General features: G+C 46.6%; 1 protein-coding gene across 1 annotated transcript in view; it reads left to right on the top strand.

Annotated features, from left to right (window-relative positions):
• Window positions 1–1,130: 1,130 nt before the first annotated feature.
• ELP3 (elongator acetyltransferase complex subunit 3) overlaps window positions 1,131–18,886 on the top strand; it is an 84,698-nt gene continuing 66,942 nt past the window's right edge. The window contains exons 1-7 of the mRNA XM_083831733.1: window positions 1,131–1,280; window positions 2,253–2,352; window positions 3,838–3,976; window positions 5,216–5,286; window positions 7,530–7,593; window positions 9,543–9,611; window positions 10,865–11,019. Coding sequence (XP_083687859.1) covers window positions 1,262–1,280; window positions 2,253–2,352; window positions 3,838–3,976; window positions 5,216–5,286; window positions 7,530–7,593; window positions 9,543–9,611; window positions 10,865–11,019 — 617 coding nt within the window. The 5' untranslated portion in view covers window positions 1,131–1,261. The remainder of the gene's footprint in view (window positions 1,281–2,252; window positions 2,353–3,837; window positions 3,977–5,215; window positions 5,287–7,529; window positions 7,594–9,542; window positions 9,612–10,864; window positions 11,020–18,886) is intronic.

Here is an 18,886-nt window from a genome sequence, read left to right as displayed (position 1 = left end):
GAGGCCAGGTTGGATGGGATTTGGGCAGCCTGGGCTGGTGGGAGGTGTCCCTGCCTATGGCAGGGGGCTGGAACTATTTGGTCTTTAAGGTCCCTGCCAACCCAAACCATTCTAGGATTCACTGGTAGTTCCTCATGCAAGACGTAATTCAGCCATGGAAGTCCCTGCCTCAAGAAGTGGCAGATGTTGAAGCTCACGTGGGCTCCAGAAGTAACTGGAGGTTCACGGAAGGATCTCGTACGAAATCGGAGCCAGGGGCTGTACCGGCTGGAAGAGGCGCAGGGCTGCCCCACCTTGTCAGCCACAAGCCTGAAGACAGCGGTGCTTGGGAGAGAGCTCCCAGCGGCTCGGAGTTCACTCTGCCACCAGCTCTGGAGGTAACCAAGTGCTGGCAGTGTGGGGAGCTCTCCTTGGACTCCAGTGGGGGAAATCAACAGGACCTCAAAGGGACAGAAGCATGTGTTTGGGGCCACGAGGCAACACATTCCCCGCTTAATCATAGAATCACGGAATCATTAGGGTTGGAAAAGCCCTCCAAGATCACCTGGTCCAACCACCCCCCTACCACCAGTGTCACCCACTAAACCATGTCCCCAAGCACCACGTCCAACCTTTCCTTGAACACCCCCAGGGACGGTGACGCCACCACCTCCCTGGGCAACCCGTCCCACTGCCTGACTCCTCTTTCTGAGCAGAAATGTCTCCTCATTTCCAACCTGAACCTCCCCTGGCACAACCTGAGGCCATTCCCTCTGTTATCTGTGATCTCGAATGTCTTTTCCAACCCTAAAGATTCCCTAATTCTGCTGCTCCCCTCGTGTCCCACAGGCCTCCTGCCTCCCCCCTGCCCGATCCGCGCCGCCCCTCCTGCTCACAGAGAGACTTGGGGCTTTTTATCAGATTTGAACATTTTATTTATTATTGGGATTTCACGTTTAAATACTTTGCTACCACCTAGCGCCGGAGGGGAGAAGGGCGGGGGGGGGGAGCCAGGGCCTGGCTGCGCTGGGGCAAGCGGGTGCGGTGCGGCTGCCGGGGGCCCCGAAATGTCACCAAAACCGCTAAAACAGCAAAAATCAATAAAGCTGAGTGAAATGTGACAAAACAAAATAAACTATGACTAAAAGGCAGGAAAATTTCCATCGAGAAGCAAACGCTTTACGGCAGCGCTGCCGGCCGGGCGACGCTTTCGCGACGGGGCGGCCTCGCTTGGTGGCAGCGGCCGGCGGCTGGGGCCGTGAGGGAGCGGCGGGGCGGCGGCATGGGGCGGCGGCGGGCAGGTACCGGCCGGTGGTGGTGGTATCGGTGTCGGTATCGGTGTCCGTATCGGTATCGGTATCGGTAACGGTGAGATCGGGCCGCCCGGGGAGCTGCGGGTCCCCCTGGCAGCGCCCAAGGCCAGGCTGGATGGGGCTGGGGGCAGCCTGGGCTCGGGGCAGGGGTCGTGGCCACGGTAGAGGGCTGGGATTTGATGAGATTTAAGGCTCCTTTTAACCCAAAACCGCTCCACAATTCTGCGAGCACCTCTCCGGTGCTGTGCCTTGGCTTGGTCAGCTCGCACAGGCTACAGCTGGGTGGGCAGGAGTGTGCTCAGCCAGATCCCCACTGGTGGCTTTTCTGCCCTGTTTGGTGCGTGGTATTTTACTGCGCCAACACTTCCTGGTGTAAAGCGAACTGCACAACCTAAAATAAGCGTGTTTGGGGTCAGATCGCTTAATAGCAATGCTTCTCTTCTCCCAAAGCCGGTGTGGAATAAATATAACGAAAATATCCAGCGTGTACAGCACTAACCCTCTTTGCAGCCCTCAGGGGAAGGTTCAAGGAGCTGGCTGCTGCAGCAACCCCCTGCGTGTGTCTGATGAGGCTACGGGGTTATCTCCTCACCTGGCTGCTCCACCGGCCTCCAGTGGATGCGTCTTGTTCCTTGCCACGGGCACTGGCAGCATCAGATTAGCCTGCTGATGGCGTTTAGCTTCCACGGACTTTTTGTTTGTGGCTGTTGTGCACATCACTTTGATGGAAGACCATAGAGTTTGTCCTAAAAGCCAAAAAAACCACGATGATAGGAAACAGCGACTGTCACTTGCTGCCAGTCAGGAGTGATGCGCAGTGGCAAAATGTCCTTTGGAGGGAACAATGCCCTGAAATTGTGGGAAATACTGAGAATGAGGGACAGAGTGGACGCACCTGGATTGTCACAGGCAACAAGAAAGCAGTGGGTATACACGTGGTTTGTTTTGTTCCCCTTTCAGGAGATCTCAGCCATGCAGAACTGATGATGATGACGATAGCCGACATCATAAAACAACTGATTGAGGCTCACGAGCAGGGAAAAGACGTGAATCTGAATAAGTAAGTCACTGGCGGATGACACTGAGGAGCTGCTCCACCAGTGTTGAACACGTCCTGTACAGTTGTTTATGCTTGGCCTTTAGTTTATGTTTTATTTTCACAACCTACTGTCATTTCTCTTGCCATTACCTGATAATGCCCATCATAGAATCATCATAGAATGGCTTGGGGTTGGAAGGGACCTCAAAGCCCACCCGGTTCCAACCTCCTGCCATGGGCAGGGACACCTCCCGCTAGATCAGGTTGCCCAAAGCCCCATCCAGCCTGGCCTCGAACACCTCCAGGGATGGTGTAAGAAATATCTTTGATTCTCACAATGGGGCATCCACAACCTCTCTGGGCAACCTGTGCCAGTGCCTCACCGCCCTCTGAGTGGAGAATTTCCTCCTAACCTCTAATCTAAATGTCTCCTCTTTTAGTTTAAAACCATTCTCCCATGTCCTGTTGTTACCTGATGGAGTAAAGAGTCCCTTTCCGTCTTTTTTATAAGCCCACTTCGAGTACTGAAAGGTTACAACAAGGTCCCCCCGGAGCCTTCTCTTCTCCAGGCTGAGCAGCCCCAGCTCTCTCAGCCTTCTCCGTAAGAGAGGTGCTCCAGCCCCTTGATCATCTTCGTGGCCTCCTCAGGACCTGCTCTAACAGCGCACTGCTGTCCACCAGAACCCCTGAGTTTCTCTCTGTCCAGGGAGATGACATCGGTCGGTTTGCCCATGTCAACTGGTGCAGTCGCTAAAGATGCCAAGATCTGCTAATCGTGGTGATTTGAATTTACCCCTTACTACTTCATTGGCAGACTACAAAGTGGTAAAAAGCTCAGGGAAATTTGTCATCGTCTTTTTGTGTTTCCACCTGTGTGGAATTCATCCTGATAGTCCCAAAGCCAATTCTATCAGGGAAAAGAGAGGTTAATTTATAGATAAAGTTTACATTGAACTTGTTTAGCAGCGTCCTATGAATGAAGTTGCTGTTTGCAGAAACTTCTTTCTTCTTTACCTTTGTGGAATAATAAAAACTGAACTTGTCCCAGCGTATCTCATTTACATGTATAATTGTAAACACTTAGCTGGTGCTGGAAATAATTTATATAAATGTTTTAGAAATGAACTGAGTTAGAGCTTGCATATGTAGATTAATCAGATGGAAATCCTAGGAAAAGACTTAAATCACTGGAAATTGGTGAGACAGCCTCTGGGCACCTCTGCCAATGTTTTGGCAAAACCACATTTAGGAGTAAAACGTACAGAGAGTCAAAACATTGGCAGTTGTTGCTTGTTGACTTTATTTGGAGTTTATTTTCTGTATCTTAAATACCCAGAGCAGCTGTTGTAAGGAATTACTGTATTCAATAAGTTACCTGGAAAGGCAAATGAGGTGAACCCACCTAGATCCCCAGCGAGCTGAACTGAAGCAGTGTGTTGGAGCTGCTGTGGGAATGGGTACAGAAGTCCGGATGGGGTCATTAATTGGAGGTATTTCTGCTTTCAGGCTGAAAACCAAGACTTCAGCCAAGTATGGGCTCTCGGCGCAGCCACGTCTGGTCGACATCATCGCTGCCGTTCCGCCGCAGTACCGCAAGGTGCTGGTGCCGAAGCTGAAGGCCAAGCCCATAAGGACTGCTAGCGGGGTAAGCACGTCGTCGTTCTCTCCATCCACCCCCGTCCTCCCCTGCTCTCATTGATAAGTTATCATGGATTTAATTATTTTCAAAGAGGAGGGCATTCAGTGTCCAGAAACTTCAACGAAAATGTGCTGGCTGCACTGCCAGGTTCCACGTTGTCTTCTCTGATGTGCCTGCAGGGCTGTTATTTGCAGAGCATTTGGGAGAAGAGAAAGAGGTGTGGAGGTTTTGTCTCAGGGTAGCATATCTAGCTTTTTAGTTGCTGTTAGAAACACTGCAGCTTAATCTGCAGGCCCTCTTGGTGAACAAAGGTGAAATGTTAGGATTTAACATGTTCCTTGGAAAGGTATTTCAAGCTGAAAAGAATAATACAGGTATAAGTGAGATTCAGCTGTGTGTTTTCAAGCTTCTCTGCTATATAGATAGCATGCTTAAACCAAAAAAAGCCACCACCCAACCACCAGAAACCAAGATCCCAGAAGTGTTCAGTTTTCATAACTATAAAAAAAAATCTTAATTTTGTTACTTTCCTTTTTTCTGGCTTTAGAATATTTCATTAAACTCTTACTCCAACCGGAATTTCTGAAAATTGGAAATGTGCTTTCCAAGGCGGGAGCCCCGAAGCAGTAAACACTAGAAAATCTTAAGTGTGTGTCTCTTTTCTTCCCCTTGCTCCTGCAAAAGGGGAAGGTGGCATCTTGTGTAGTGCCTACATTTGATGTGTGAAGAGCTGCGTGAGACCAGCCTGGAAAAAAGACTCAGCTAAGGTGGAGGGAGGAAGCTATTTTTATTGTGCTTCTTTATGTCTTTTTGCTTCTCTTCATCTCCCCCTTTTCATCTTCCAGATGGTGTTCGGGGTGCTTACAGGCACATTCTCACCCTTGCGCTGTCTTAGATGCGTGCTAGATGGTCCTGGTGAATACCTGCGTGCCAGTCAGCGTGTCTTTTTGGCAGGGTGGTTAATCAGATTCGATATGACACCTGGGTCTTTATAGCTCACTGCCAGTTTATTCTGAATTACGAAAATACTTAATAATAGGGTTCCTGCTTCTTGATACATTTGTTATCTTCGTTTTCTCAAGAGTTAATGCACAGATATTTGAGGTGGCAGACTAAGCAGAAAACATCTTTAAATAGTGTCTTGCAGATGCGCATTTTTACGTAGCCATCCAAGATGCATTTTATTTTTGTAACTTCAGAAGCAATTACTGTAATTTCTCTCTGCTGTAATTCTGCTTATTTCAGATTGCTGTCGTGGCTGTGATGTGTAAACCACACAGGTGTCCACACATTAACTTTACGGGCAACATATGTGTGTAAGTATGACTCGGGTGACCTAAAAGAGAGCTCTTTTCCAGTATTATTTGTATAATTTTGTATAAATTGCAGGAGCACCGTGTTAGGGACAGAGTACTTTTCTGCACAAGTGCTGAGTTGCAGATTGCTGATACCTACACATTACATTACAAATTCTACTTGTTTGCAGTTTTTCTTTAAGCAGAAAACCTTCTTCTTTGACGGGTGAAACTTTACTTACCTCAGTAATTAGAAACTTTTGTGAATGTAGTAATTAGGAGAATATATTAACGATCAGACACAAGTCGTATTACTGAGACGGTGTGTGCACGTGTTGTGTTTGTGAGAGTAGGCTGGGTGCATAAGACAGGAGAAGACAATTACAGAAAGGAAGCAGGACTCAATCTAAAAAGTTTGAAAACTACTGAACTGAAACCCACCTGAGGAGGTGCAGGTGTTGTCTACGAAAAACTTGCTTGCTGTTGGCTCTGCCTGGCTCTGGAACGAAATGAGAGCACAGATGGAAAGCCTCTAGCTGCCAAGAGCTTGCGGTATTAAGGGAATAGCTTCTGACTTTTATTTTAATTGAGAAAGCCAAGCTCAGTTTACCTTGAAGTATATTGCTTCTGTTTGCTTTAAGAGTCTGCGCTCCTGAAATCGCATGCTTTTTGTTTTCCCTGAGCGTATCAGCTCGTCTATTTAAAAACATTGCTCCTCTTCTCCACCTTGTCACTTCTGAAACATCAGCGTGTTTCACTACCAGCTGCCCAGCAGAGCGAGCTGGCTCCGTGCTTGTTTTTGGACGAGCAGCTATTGTGTTTGAGATGTTCCAGGTAATTATGTATGTGAAATCTCTTCAATTGGATCGCACAACTTTCGCCAGCCAGTTAATTCGGCCATGGTAATTTGGTAATTAATTTTATAATGGTGACAGATGATTTGGGTTGAGCGTGCAGGGCAGGCGATGAGGAAGCCAATCAATTATGCGGGGAACAAAATGTGTCCTCCGATTTGAGAGAGATGGCGTTATCTTAGTCTCCGTGCATTGAAGATCTGCACCGTAACAGTGCGCTGACTGCTCCTTTACCGTGTTCAGTGCACGCAGCTCGAGCTGGCGGGGCTGCCAACCTCCCCGTGTCAGGTCACGTTTGAACACGCAATGGCAGTAGGTTGGCCATTAACCCTCAGAAGAAAGCTGAGGATACTTCGGAATAAATTTGTGTTCCGTTAGATCGCTGTCTGCCACGTACCAGTCCTCTCCTCGCTAGCTGTCGTGCTGGGATGGCTGCAGGTCTGTCCTGCTGCGTCAAAGAATGAGCTCCAAACCAACCTCTAGGTGCAGGAATTGTCGTTTAACACCAACCTACAGTTAACCAAAGTAAATGGACTGTGTTCTTCTCAAGTAGCCCTAGAATGCTGCTTAAAATGTGAGTATTTATTAGCTAGCGTGTTCCTAAGTTCAACAGACAAATTTGGATAAGCTTTCTCACCATCGAGATGGTTAAATTCAATAAATACATGGAAAATAAATGCAGATTGTGTGACTGGATGATGTCCATATTTTGTCTTTCCTTGCCAAACAAAAAATATTTTGCATCAGAGACAATTTTTTGGATGGAACTTTTTGAAAAGCGTTCAAACTGTTTATGACTGTAAAATTACTCTTTCTAAAATCTAATTATCAGCATGTAACAATCAGTCCAGAACTGTAGGGCAGCTCCCTACAATAATGCCATGTTCCAGAGCTATGTTCACAGTTTGTTTTGCTTCTGTTTAGTCTTGTCAAGTTGTTTCATGTAGTAGTTCGACAGATCTGAGTTGTTTTTTTGACTTCTTTCTCATTAAAATTAAGCGATCTTGTTTTGCAGTGCTCTGTATACCTAGCTTTTGTACATGCCTAGCCTCGCTTCCTCGCAGTGTTAATGGATATCAGAAAACTCTGACCAGTTGTGAGCCAGCTTTAGTCCGGGTAGCATTAAGGTACCACAGTGGTTGAGCCAGTAAGGGCTTCCTTTTGTGGATTTCTCTTTTTGTGCGTTTGTATCTGTGGATTTGAGAGCTCTCCAATGCCAGGAGAGCTGCTGATGTGCTGCTGTGGTCAGGTTGGGTGGAATTTGTGTTCCCCTGCCTCTCTGGTGAGGGATGGGGTAGTCAGAGCAGTGTCTGCTCAACCTGCACCCTCTTCTATATCCATACCTCGGGCAGATTAATTGTTGCAGTTGCATGAGTTTGATGCCTGTTTTCTGTCTTTTGATATTTGCAGGTACTGCCCAGGTGGGCCTGATTCTGACTTTGAATATTCAACGCAGTCTTACACTGGATATGAGGTATTAATTACTTCTGTCTGCCATAATGCGTTGCCTACACCCTGTAAGATTGGATTCGGCTGCTCTTTAATTCTACAAATTCACCCATGCTGCAAGAATAAGAAACAAAAGCAGACTTGGCAAACTCTGAGCTTCAAAGCAGCTCAACTACAAGAACGGAAATTCTTCCGAATTTTTGTAGCAGTTGCTTCTTTTTCCTCACCTTGCAGCTGTTCATAGTGTTACACGTGTAATACGCTGTGGAGCAGCCTGTGATTCTGAGCAGGACGAGTGCAGCTCCTGTGCTGTGGCTGCATGACCTGCTGGTGTGGGAACAGCTGTTAATTTGAATTTCCAGCTGTGGAAAGTGATGAGTGAGTAAGAGCAGTTGAAGGTGACATTGCTGATTCCCAGGGGCCGCTGCTGCATGCGCTTTGTTTAAATGAATACTGGCTATGGTTCCTGCAGGAGTTATCAATCTGCATCAAAATTTTCCTAACTAAACAGTCCAGCAGAAGCATAGATGCCTACTTGTACTCAGGAAGGGCTTCAGGGAAGGGTACAAAGAAGTCAGAGTTGTGCCCTTCCTCGAGCTGCCCACTGGAAGGATGAGAGGCAACAAGCACACCTTGGAACATGGAAAATTGTCGCTTACTATAAGAAAAGAATGTTAAACATGAGGGTCATCAAACACTTCAGTAGGGTTCCAGAGAGCTTTTGGCATCTCAGTCCTTAAAGAGACTCAGATATTGACTGGACAGTGACCTGAGCATCCTGTTCAAACTGGACCTGCTTTAGTCCTGTCCAGCCTACAGGAAAAAAGCCCCTTGTTTAGTTGTTAGTGCCTCTGATATTGCATCCGTGCCCTTAGAATATCCTGGTCTGAGAGTATGTCTCTGCATCTGCAGTGATATCTCACTAAATATGTAGAGCAGAAATAGCTCTCTCTTGTCTGCTGACAGCATAACACAGCAGAAGATCTCCCTGTGACTAAATTATTGTCATTGGTTTTCACAAAAAACTCAGGGCCATTGCACCGATGTAAAGTAGCAAAATACAGTACAATACATTCTAATTAAAACATTCAAATTAATCTATTTGGGAAATGGTGAGGTGGCAGCCTTTTCACATGGATTTTGTCTGCGGTGATCCATTTTTGGTGTCGTGAAATTTGTTTCTGAAATGTTAGTGCAAAGAAGGAAAGTCCTGTGTATACGTAACTGCTCTGTAATTCATTTTGTTCGGGATATGTTTTATTCATTTGTTTAGTACGAACAGCATGTGGGAGTTGTGCGTGATTAAAAGAGTCCTTATCCTTCAGAGCTGTTCATACGACATGAGGAAATACCAAACAAATCCAGGATACACAAGATACTTCAAAATCTTCTCTCTGAGTCTTATTAATGGGCTTACATCAGCCAGTAATATAAAAAGTAATTTGGGATTTTCAAATGAAAGATTACGTTAAAGAATATTTAAACTTATATTTATATTTATATAAATATATATATAGAATATTTAAAGGATATTAAAAGTTTAAACTGAGCTCTACAGGACACTCCTTGGGTAACGTGTGCAACTAAAGAGAAACTGAAACGAGGAGGACAGAAAAAAAAATGGTATTTTGAAAAACATTTCACTAGTGATTTTTGCAATGTTTTTTTCTGAATCTTCAGAGATTCTTTGCATCCTGCTGTAATGCACTTGAAAAATTGTGTTCTTTTTCTCATATTGCCATCTCAGTGGGCTAAAAATGTTTTTTTTTGTTGCTATTTTTACAAAATTAAGGAGCCAAATTAAATTTACAGTGAGATGGGCTCTCTAGTTGTGAGTTTGAAGACTTCAGGGTCGAGTTCTTATAAAACTGAAGCATCCATTTCAATGCTGAAAGTTGACTTTTGTTCTTTTTCTCACTGTCTTTAATTGTGTTAACTTTTTTTTTTTTTTGTTAATCCCTTTGTGTTTTTTAGCCAACATCCATGAGGGCCATTCGGGCTAGGTACGACCCCTATCTCCAGACGAGACACAGAGTGGAACAGGTACAGTGAACGGGGAGCGTGTTGCGTTTGTGATCCAAATACCAATAATGCTTTGAATTGCCTGAACTGGTGAGTGGGAGGGGTTGTGATGAACGGCACCGAGCCCAGCTGGAGGCCGGTGACTCGCGGCATGCCCCAGCTTTCACTTCTGGGGACTCTGTTAGCGGGAGCATTGCCAGCAGGACGAGGTAGGGGATCCTTCTCTCACCTCAGCACTGCTGAAGCCACGCGTGCAGAGCTGTGTCCGCTTCTGGGCTCCTCAGGAAAAGGCCAGGAGGTTCTGTTTGAACATCAGGAAACGCTCTTCGTGTGAGGGTGACTGAGCACTGACACAGGTTGCCCAGAGAGGTTGGGGAGTCTCCGTCCTTGGAGATACTCGCTGCCTGCCTGGACACCGTGACGGACAAATTGCTTTAGCTGACGCTGCTCTGAGCACAGAGGTTGGCCTACGTGACCTCCACAGGTCCCTTCCACCCTCAGTTTTTCCATGATTCTGTAATTCAAAGTTAGCCTGACTTGATCCCCATGGAGGAATTATTTTTAAACCTTTTAATTGTCTGACTGTCATTTCCACTAAATAAATAACAAGTTTTGCAGCTCTTACGAGGTGTTATCTTTTCTGAAGGGTACTTAATTACTGATAGGAGGCCCTATTACAACAAGATTGTAGAGATTTTTGGCAACTGCTAGTTCTTGATAATTGCTTACATTTAGAATTTATTACTGGAATAGTGTCTTTCCTACCAAAATGATTTTTTTCGGTCTTTGCTGGAAAATTAAAAGATGTGATTTCATTCTTAGTCCTATTCTGCTTTTACTGGTTTCCTGTTTATCTCCAAACCCAGTGGAAAATTCTCCGTGGCTTCAGCGTAGTCCTTTTCTCCCACAAGCTTTTAAGGATGGTTCTGCATGGATTGAAGCAGAAGTGAAGAAACTTCTTACTGGCCATATCTATGTTAGCTTCAAATTGGAACCTGCGTAACTACGTTGGCAAGCTGCTGTGCTCAAAGTACTCTGCTTTGTCACGAAAATCTGCACTGGGCACAGAGTCTGCACTGTGTTCTTGCAGTAGAGAAGTAATCCCTGGGTTTTGGAGGGGGATTATAAGAAATCTGTACAAAAGTATTAATAGTTTGTCATTTATAGAGGATAGGACAACTGGTGAAGGAAACTATTATGGTGTAGGAGTGCCAGGGCTTTCAGAAGAGTCTTTCAGCTAAGTCACTGGTAACTTTTCACTGGCGCTTTTACAGCTGAAGCAGCTGGGCCACAGCGTGGATAAAGTGGAGTTCATCGTGATGGGCGGAACCTTCATGGCCCTGCCTGAAGACTACCGAGATTACTTCATCCGAAACCTTCACGATGCCTTATCGGGTCACACTTCCAATAACGTAGCAGAGGCTGTCAGGTAAGTGCTTTGATTTTCTTTAACGTAATCACTTAAAAGTATTCTCCAGCTGCTGTTAAGAACAGCAAACACTGAATATTCGTGTCTCATTTTTTTGAAAGGCAGCGTTTATCCAGTTAAACAATTTTAGGCACAGAATATTTCTAGCTCAGCCTCCAGCATTACCGTGCATACTGCGTAGCGCCGTGGTTTTAGGAAATGCTAAGCTTTTCCTAATTCTTTGGCGTTCCGTCTGGACTTCTACCTTTAATGCTTCGTCACCTTGACTTGGAGTTGTGACGAATCCCATTGCCGTGGGATTTATTTCCTCTAGCTGGGAAGGGGAACTGATCCTGGTTTGGAGGAAAGCCAGACGTCAGCTCCCGTAAGGGATGACTCACCCCGAGAGCGTCAGTGCTCAGGAGCTCTGAGCCCCTTGCGGTCTCCAACGCAGTTACCCTTGCAGTATTTCTGAGTGACGGGGAGATGTTCTTCTTCTCCTTGTACAGTTGGTGAGCCGAAAATCGGAGACTCTTGCAGTTACATGTGCTTTGGTTCGTTAAACCCACAACTTTCCAGGTACATTTTGTAGGGTGAAACTGAGAAGCAAATTCGAAAAAAAATGATATTTTGGAGCTGTTAAAACTAGGCGACCATCCCTCTAACAATTTTAGTTGTCACCTTGTTGTCATAGCTCAGTGCAGTGAATTTTCCTCGATACCACTGTCATCCACTAAAGAAAGCAGTTTTAAAGCTGGTTAGGACCAGCCCTTGTCTAGCTTCATGTCTACCATCATATTTTAAAGCTGTAATTTCATTTGGTTTTCCTCTGGAGGGCAGCAAACGCTTCTACTCTCTTTTTTCTTTTTTTTTTTTTTTCCCTTGTCATTCGAAGACCAGACAAAAAGTGCAGTGCTGCTCTTTGCAAGAGCAACAATCAAGGCAATAAAATAGCTAACAGGTTGCAAAAAAAAAATTGCTTTTCTTTTGCTCTAGCACGCCGGTTGTGAGCACTTAAGGACACCCAGCTCGCTCTGGAAGAAGGGTGGAGTTTGCAGGTGTCTGCTCAATTTGGCGCTGTGCTCGTACGGGCGTCAGGTGGTTCAGGACGTGGCTGTTCAGCGTCTTCTGCTGCGGGTGCCTAGCTAATTTTACTGGAGACAAAATTGCTTTTCGAGTAGTCTGTCCCTGGCTCTGCAGATTACCGAGGAAACTAATTACGACACAGACTGTGTCACCAAGTAATTTTAAGAGCATGCGAAAACTAAGTGACTGAAGTCAGTGTGCTGCCTTGCAAGCACACAAACGGAGCAGTGTGAGAAAACCCGCACTGACAATGTGTTTTTTTTCCAGCAGATAAATAAAGCGATACGTATTTTTAACATAAAATTCATGTTAAATGCTTAGTAAATGGAAGTATGTGGGAGTTATTCATGTTGCATTTTCTAAATATTCCAGAGGCAAGAAAATTGTGTTCGAGATGAATCAGACCTTTTACTTTTTATGCTGCTTGCATAGAGCTGTTGTACTGTGTCACTGCAGTGCTGTTTGGAGATGGTCAATGACACTTGGAAGAAATAAATTCAGCTTTGCATGCTTCTCTTTGTACTTGAGGATTCAGCCTTTCCCCCTCGCTACTTCCGTTGGCAGAAGCCATGCTACGTGGGGAATATTGACAGTATTTTATTTGTTTTATATTGTACTGTTTTATTTGTTGTATATCGTACTGCATTTGGCTGTAACCTGGGATCTGGTCTCTCTCACCCCTTATTTTTAATGGAACCGTGGCAGCTTTGAGAATTTTCCTTCTCATGAAAATAATTGGTTAACTTTAGATTTTGTACAGCGATCCCCTTCTTTGGGAAAAGGACCTTCAGCCAGAATACTTTTTTTTGAAGCCTTTCTATGCATGTCCCTTGATCAAACCAGTGCAGCATCTATCTATAAAGACTTCAGTCCACCTAACTGTGAACCCAGCATTTTTCCCTTAGTCCAGCCATTTCTTTTCTTCCTCCTAAACTTGAGGTCCAGTTCCATGTCAAATGTTGTCTTTCCAGTGGTATTGGTAAGCTGACCTTTACTGTCTAAATTACGCAGCATCAAAGGGCTCCTCCTCTTGACGTAATCTGGAATTTTTCTTCATCTTGACCATCTCAACCACTGTAGCTTCTGGTCCCAGTTCATCAGGTAAGAGGGATGTGACCCTGGGCAGGTTCCACCAGTACACTACCTGCCTCGGAGGTATTTACTGTTCCTCACAAAGCCAGCACTGCAAGTCTGACCGAAGGAGTACGTCCTCAAACACTGTTGGCTCTTGGACTCCTGGTGATGATCTGAGTTGCCGCCTGGCTTGCTTAGAGATTTAAAATCTGGCCACGTGGTAGATCACACAGCTGCACAGCCAGCAGTGCCTGTGTGACAGAAGTGACACAGGACTGGAGCAGTCTGTCTCAGGGAGGTGGGACACTGCTCCCGCCGGCTGCTGTGGAAGAAATAAACCTGAAACCAGGTCTTTATGGTCATCTTCATGGGATGGCTGAGAGCATCTAAGCTAGGTTGCTGCTTTAAGCTGTTTCTAGGTAAACTGGGGCAGCTAACTTGGGAGGTGTGAAGATCTCCTTTCACATCCGTACTTACAAAGCACTAGGGAGATCCTTTATGAATGAATGGACTTGAAGTGGGTTCAGATTTTTTTTTTTTAATGGATGCCTGAATAAAGCATGAGTTTCGAAGTGACCCTATTTGTGCACAGGAACCGGTCAAGCAAAAATGCGATTTAAAAAAGATAAACGGAGCAACTGCTGGGCTTTCGTGGCAGCGCTGCTGCGAGTGGAGGAAGGAAACAACTTCCCCCAGAAAGTGTTGCTGCTGTTTAATATTTCTGCAGTACCTTCCTATTGAGGTAATAAACACTTCTTAGACTATTCAGACAGAAGTCTTTGCTGGAGGCGCTTTGGTGTGCTTGAGAAAGAAGCTGGCTGATGAATGAGCAAAGAATAGCAGAGCCAGAGGGGATTTTTGTTTTGCAGAGTGTGTGTGACAAGACCAAGAAGTTCTAACGTTTATGTGCCAAGAACACCACGTAGGAGATTTCAGTGCGTTTCTGGATGTCTATCAGCACGAGGTTGTGGACTTGGTGATAAGCTTCCCTTCTTTACGAGGGGAGCTGTAGTTACTGCTGAAGAAATGCTATAAAATAGATATTTTTTGTCACTACAGAAATGCATCTTCCTCCGGGAGTTGTTCCCATCAAGTCAAAGCGTTGACTTGACCACTAATTGCGGCTGCCTTTGCTCTTTTGTGAGGACAAGGAAAACAGGAACCAAGAAGGTGTGAAATACACATGCAAATCAAAGTGACTTCTCCCCATCGTTTTGCTCCTCTCACCTGACCCGTGAGTCATTGGAGGTGCTGGGCATATTTAACTGCAACAGTGACTCACCGCATAACCCGAGGGCTGAGCACCTCTTCTCCGAGCCGGGAGCTGACTTTTAATTAGTGATTGAGGCCCCACGAGAACTCGCCTGTGTTCAGAAAGGCAAGTGTCGGAGAGGTCTCCCGAGTCGACGCACCCGGGAGCTCCTTGGACTGCACCTTCAGGCCTGCCTTCCCTCAGAATATTTAAAAACGCACAGGAAGTATTTGTAAAATTTTATCATGGTGTTTATTCTGATGATCGATCATGTCATTGTGATCTTGACAACAAGGGAAGAAGAGAATAAAATCGCTGGAGTCTCATGTTCTGCAATTCGAGCATCTCCTCTACCTGGTATTTCTGTAGCAGTGTTTGGGTGCACAGCAGACACGATAACTATTTCCCTGCTAGGTCTGTAATCCAAGGCTCATTTTCCATGTGCATCAGCCTCTGACATGCAGAACTTACAAAACTGTTGGCCGTACCGGATTCCTTGCGGAGAAATTCTCTGGTTCTATGAAATGGCAGCTCCGAGTGTTGGCCAACACCGTGGGAGCGCCTTTCAGCCCAGCCTTGTCGTGGGTTGCTTTTGCCAAGCGTCCTTTTGTGTTTTCCCTCTCAGCTGGGCTGGTGAGCAGGCAGCAGCGCTTCCCTCTGCCACAAATGTTTTCATTACGAACGAGGAAATTTCCTGTAGGTATCCCAAAAGCCACCTTGACTTTTTGGCGAGCTGTGAGCAGATGGATCCAGCTACTTGAGAGCCTTCTCTGGAAGAGAGGGCACAGGTTTTAAATAACCGCTGTTTGGGGCTGGCTTATTGTGTGCCTAGTTTAAGTCCCATTAGCCCATCTGAGGAAAAAAAAAAAAAAGAAAACGAGCTCTGGAGGTTTGAGCAGCGCTTGGTTTGATGTGTGGAGCTCCTGATGCATTTTAAAACCCAGCTGGAAGTCACTTGAATGCACCAGATCTGGGCAACCCATGAAGAATGTGTTTTGTTTGGTTATCAGATGATGTGTTTTCTGGAAAGCTCCATATACTCTTTTCTCAAACCCCCACATTAGGGCTCGTGCATCAGTAATTCTTCTAACAGGAGCTGCAATTTCTCTACAGGAAACAGCGATCGTGCAGGCTGACTGCCGCTGAGCAGCTCCTCACTTTGCTTTTCAGTCTTGAAGAATAAACCTGTCTGTAAAAGGCCACCGTGCCAAAGTCAAAGTCTGTTCAAATTTCCCCTTCTTAGGACTCGAGGAGCCTTGGAAGGTGCAGGTTTCTGCAGGTACGTCTTGTCTTACTGCCGCAGTTTACCAGTTCACAGACGTGGTGAAGTGACCCAGGGTGACGCCCGAGCACGGTGCTCCTGTGCTGCTGCAGCTCACCTCGGGCCAGCGAGATGCAAACACCACTTGTGGGAAATTCTGCTTTACCGGGAATCTTAGGAAAAGAGATTTCAGCACACGTCCTTCCCCGTGGGGTTAGCGCAGGCGAAGAAGATGCTCTCCTGCCGTCCAGGTGGCTCGGCTGACAAGCGGCGCTTGTTACACTAATGTATCTTAATTGTGCTTTCCCAGTACGAATTGTGACTCCGGCAGAAGATGACTGAGGGCTTTGACTCACTGGCTCCAGTGATTCATGCAGGAGCGATTTGGGGAGGTTGCTGTTCTCCTCCATCTACCTTGACCCTCTGCTTGAGGTTAGCGCTTCCAAAACAGGCAGCTAAACGCACTTGTCCACCCTTCGGCCGCCCGCGTTCACCCCGTGGCAAATTAATATAATCTGGAGCGGACAGAGAGTCGAGAGGATCTTGCTGCTACTTCGGCTGCGGGAGCCCGGCCTGGTAAATTGCCCCGCGACAAATTGCCGAAAATTCGATAGTTGCATCTCACCTCTCGCCTCGCCGTAATGAGAGGGTACCGCGACAGGTAAGCTCTCGCAGCCCGCGCGCAAAGCGCCGTAATTGCCAGCTTAAGCTCCTCGTCGAAGGGGGCTATGGGCACTTATCCTGATCCGCAGCCCCCCCCCCCCCCCGAGCAGGCAGCAGCTTCTGGCGGAGAGGGAAGCGAATAGCAGGAGGCAGCAGCACTGCAAATTACTGTGGCTTGTATCCATCAGAGCTTGTCTGTCAAATCCCTCGGGGCATCTGACTGGGCAGTGATTTTTCTGTGCCAGGCAGGAGATAACTGGCTGTTGTTTTAGTGCCAGATCGTTTGCGACAGAGATTCTGCCTAAATTTCCTTTTATTCCCCGGGATTTGGAGGCTGGTTCCTAATGTTCTCAAGGGGCGGGCAGGTTTTCTTTGTTCCCAGCTTTCGACGCAGCTCTCCAGTGGTGCAGAAGCAGCATTTGCCATTAAAACCTATTTTTTTTGCAGCGTTTACCCCTAAATGCCTTCAGTATGGATACCATATTCCCTGCTGGCAGAATTTGAGGAAAATTACCCCAAAGTCGGCTGGCCTTTGTCGGTACCCTGTTACTTTTGCGTCGCTTATTTTCTACCGCAAGACCCAACTTTTAGCTGCTGAGGTGTGTTATTTGGAAGGTGCCAAAGTGAAAGTCGTTTCATCAGATTGTATCCTAATCTCGTTAGGAGTAGCTGTTTATCTTTCTCCTCCCGTAGCTACGGAAAGTGATTGCCTACCCCGTTATCTGTCCTGTTCAGTATTTCCGCAGCGGTTTCATTTGGATGTAAAATATTCAGGTTTGCGACCGAGCGCTGGCTGGGGAAGGTGGATTGAGGAATCCGTACCCACATGTTTCTGCCCACGTGCACCAGGACATCTGGCGTTAGGTGACTTCGGGTTTTCTAAGGTAGATGTCGGTACCAAAAATATTTTTGGCACAGGTCTGTGAGGTGGTAGTGTTCATTCATAGCAGGCGTTCAGGCTACACCTAATGGAAACCCGTTTGTAAGTGCTGTTGATCTGCATTTTTCCTGCCTGGGCGGAAAGGACGACGGCCCTAGCGGTCATGACATTGTCAGAGCTAAATAATGAATTTCGGTGCTTTTTTTTTTTTTTTTTTGTACATTTTCAGCAAATTACTGCTGAACACCTGCCAAAGGGAATACTTTTCTCATTTTTGCTGCTTCACTGCTGTGCGTGTGTAATTTGGCAAGCATAACAAGTTCTCCGGTGACCTGTGCTAAAATGTTAATGCTAGGATGGGATCCGAGTGGTCGGGTGGGATTGGGGACTGGAGACGGAGCTTGATTCACGGCTTGGTCACCTGTGTGAGCAGGAACTTGGTCTGTTTATTACACAGTTCTAGTTCAAGTCACGCTGGTGATCCGAAGGTAATGTCACAAAGAGAAGGTGCATCGTGCGCTAAATAAGCTTTCTGGCTTCATTTCCAAGGGCCTCCCTAGCACAGGCAGTATCACACCTTCCCGGGCATTACGGAAGCATTGCCTTGGTTGCCGTCGCGTTCCAGTTTTCCAGGTGCGACGAAGATCAGACTCGCTTTGGAGCTCCGTAAGGGTGCGAGATGGCGAGCATCTCTTGGGTCTAGCTTGGGCTTCTGCTTCCTGGAGCTGAACTCAAAAGCAATCCCAAACCGCTGCTCCCATGCCCTGGAGAGGTAACGTGCAGCCTGCACTACCTTTTCTCCTCCTTTTCAGCAGAGATTGCTTTCCAGCCCGAATTAAAATGTGCTGGTAAAATAGTGAGCTGCGGTTTATAGTTCCCTCAGCTGTGCTGTACTTGCCTCATTGATATTGTAAGCTGAGACCCACTGCCTTTCGACAGCGCTAAATTCCCTTAAAAGAAAAGCCATTTTCCGGTAAAACGGCGGTGCAGTATGCATGCAGGCAAGTGGCAGGTTTAATTTTCATCCTCTTACGGAAAGATGTCAAGGAGTGGTTTTCCTGGGGCGGTTTTTGTGAAGGCAGCACCGAGCAGAGCGCAGGCTGTTTGCTTTTGAAATACGCCTTCCTGGGATGTGTTGCAGCTGATGTGCTGTGGGACTCTGAGCCTCCTCGCGGCCCGGCGCTTTGCAAAGGCAAGTACTGAAAAGCGAGGAGCCGGCAGAGCTGGGGGAACCATAAACTGCAGCTCACTATTTTACCAGCACGTTTTAATTCTGGGCCTTGGATTATGGGGTCGCCTGCAAGACCTTCGCCTGGTTTGCCTTCCGGGACAGGCTGTGCGCTGCTTGGGGTCGTTGGGTTTGTAAAGTTGGTGGGAAGCACCCTTGTGGCTTCAATATCAACTGACTTGAGCCAGTTTTTGAGGCAAGAGTAGCTTTTTACTTGTTCCAGTGCTCGTTCCTGCTCCCTTTTCCTCTCCAGGTCTTCTCTTTTTTTCCCCACCTCCTCCTGTCCCAAGCCACCTAAGACGAGCGGTCACCCTTCCTCCCCTTTCCTTGCACACTCCTTTCCCTTGTTTTATCCTCTCTTTCCTCTGCTCCGCATTTATCTCAGTGCAAGCCAGGAGTGCCCTTTGCAGGGAGGAGGAGCCGCGGGAGGAATCCAGCAGCTCA

This window comes from Anser anser (assembly GCF_964211835.1).
Source record: "Anser anser genome assembly, chromosome: 3".
Taxonomy (NCBI): domain Eukaryota; kingdom Metazoa; phylum Chordata; class Aves; order Anseriformes; family Anatidae; genus Anser; species Anser anser.
Note: the sequence above shows the minus strand (reverse complement) of the source record. Positions and strands in the feature narration are given on the sequence as shown.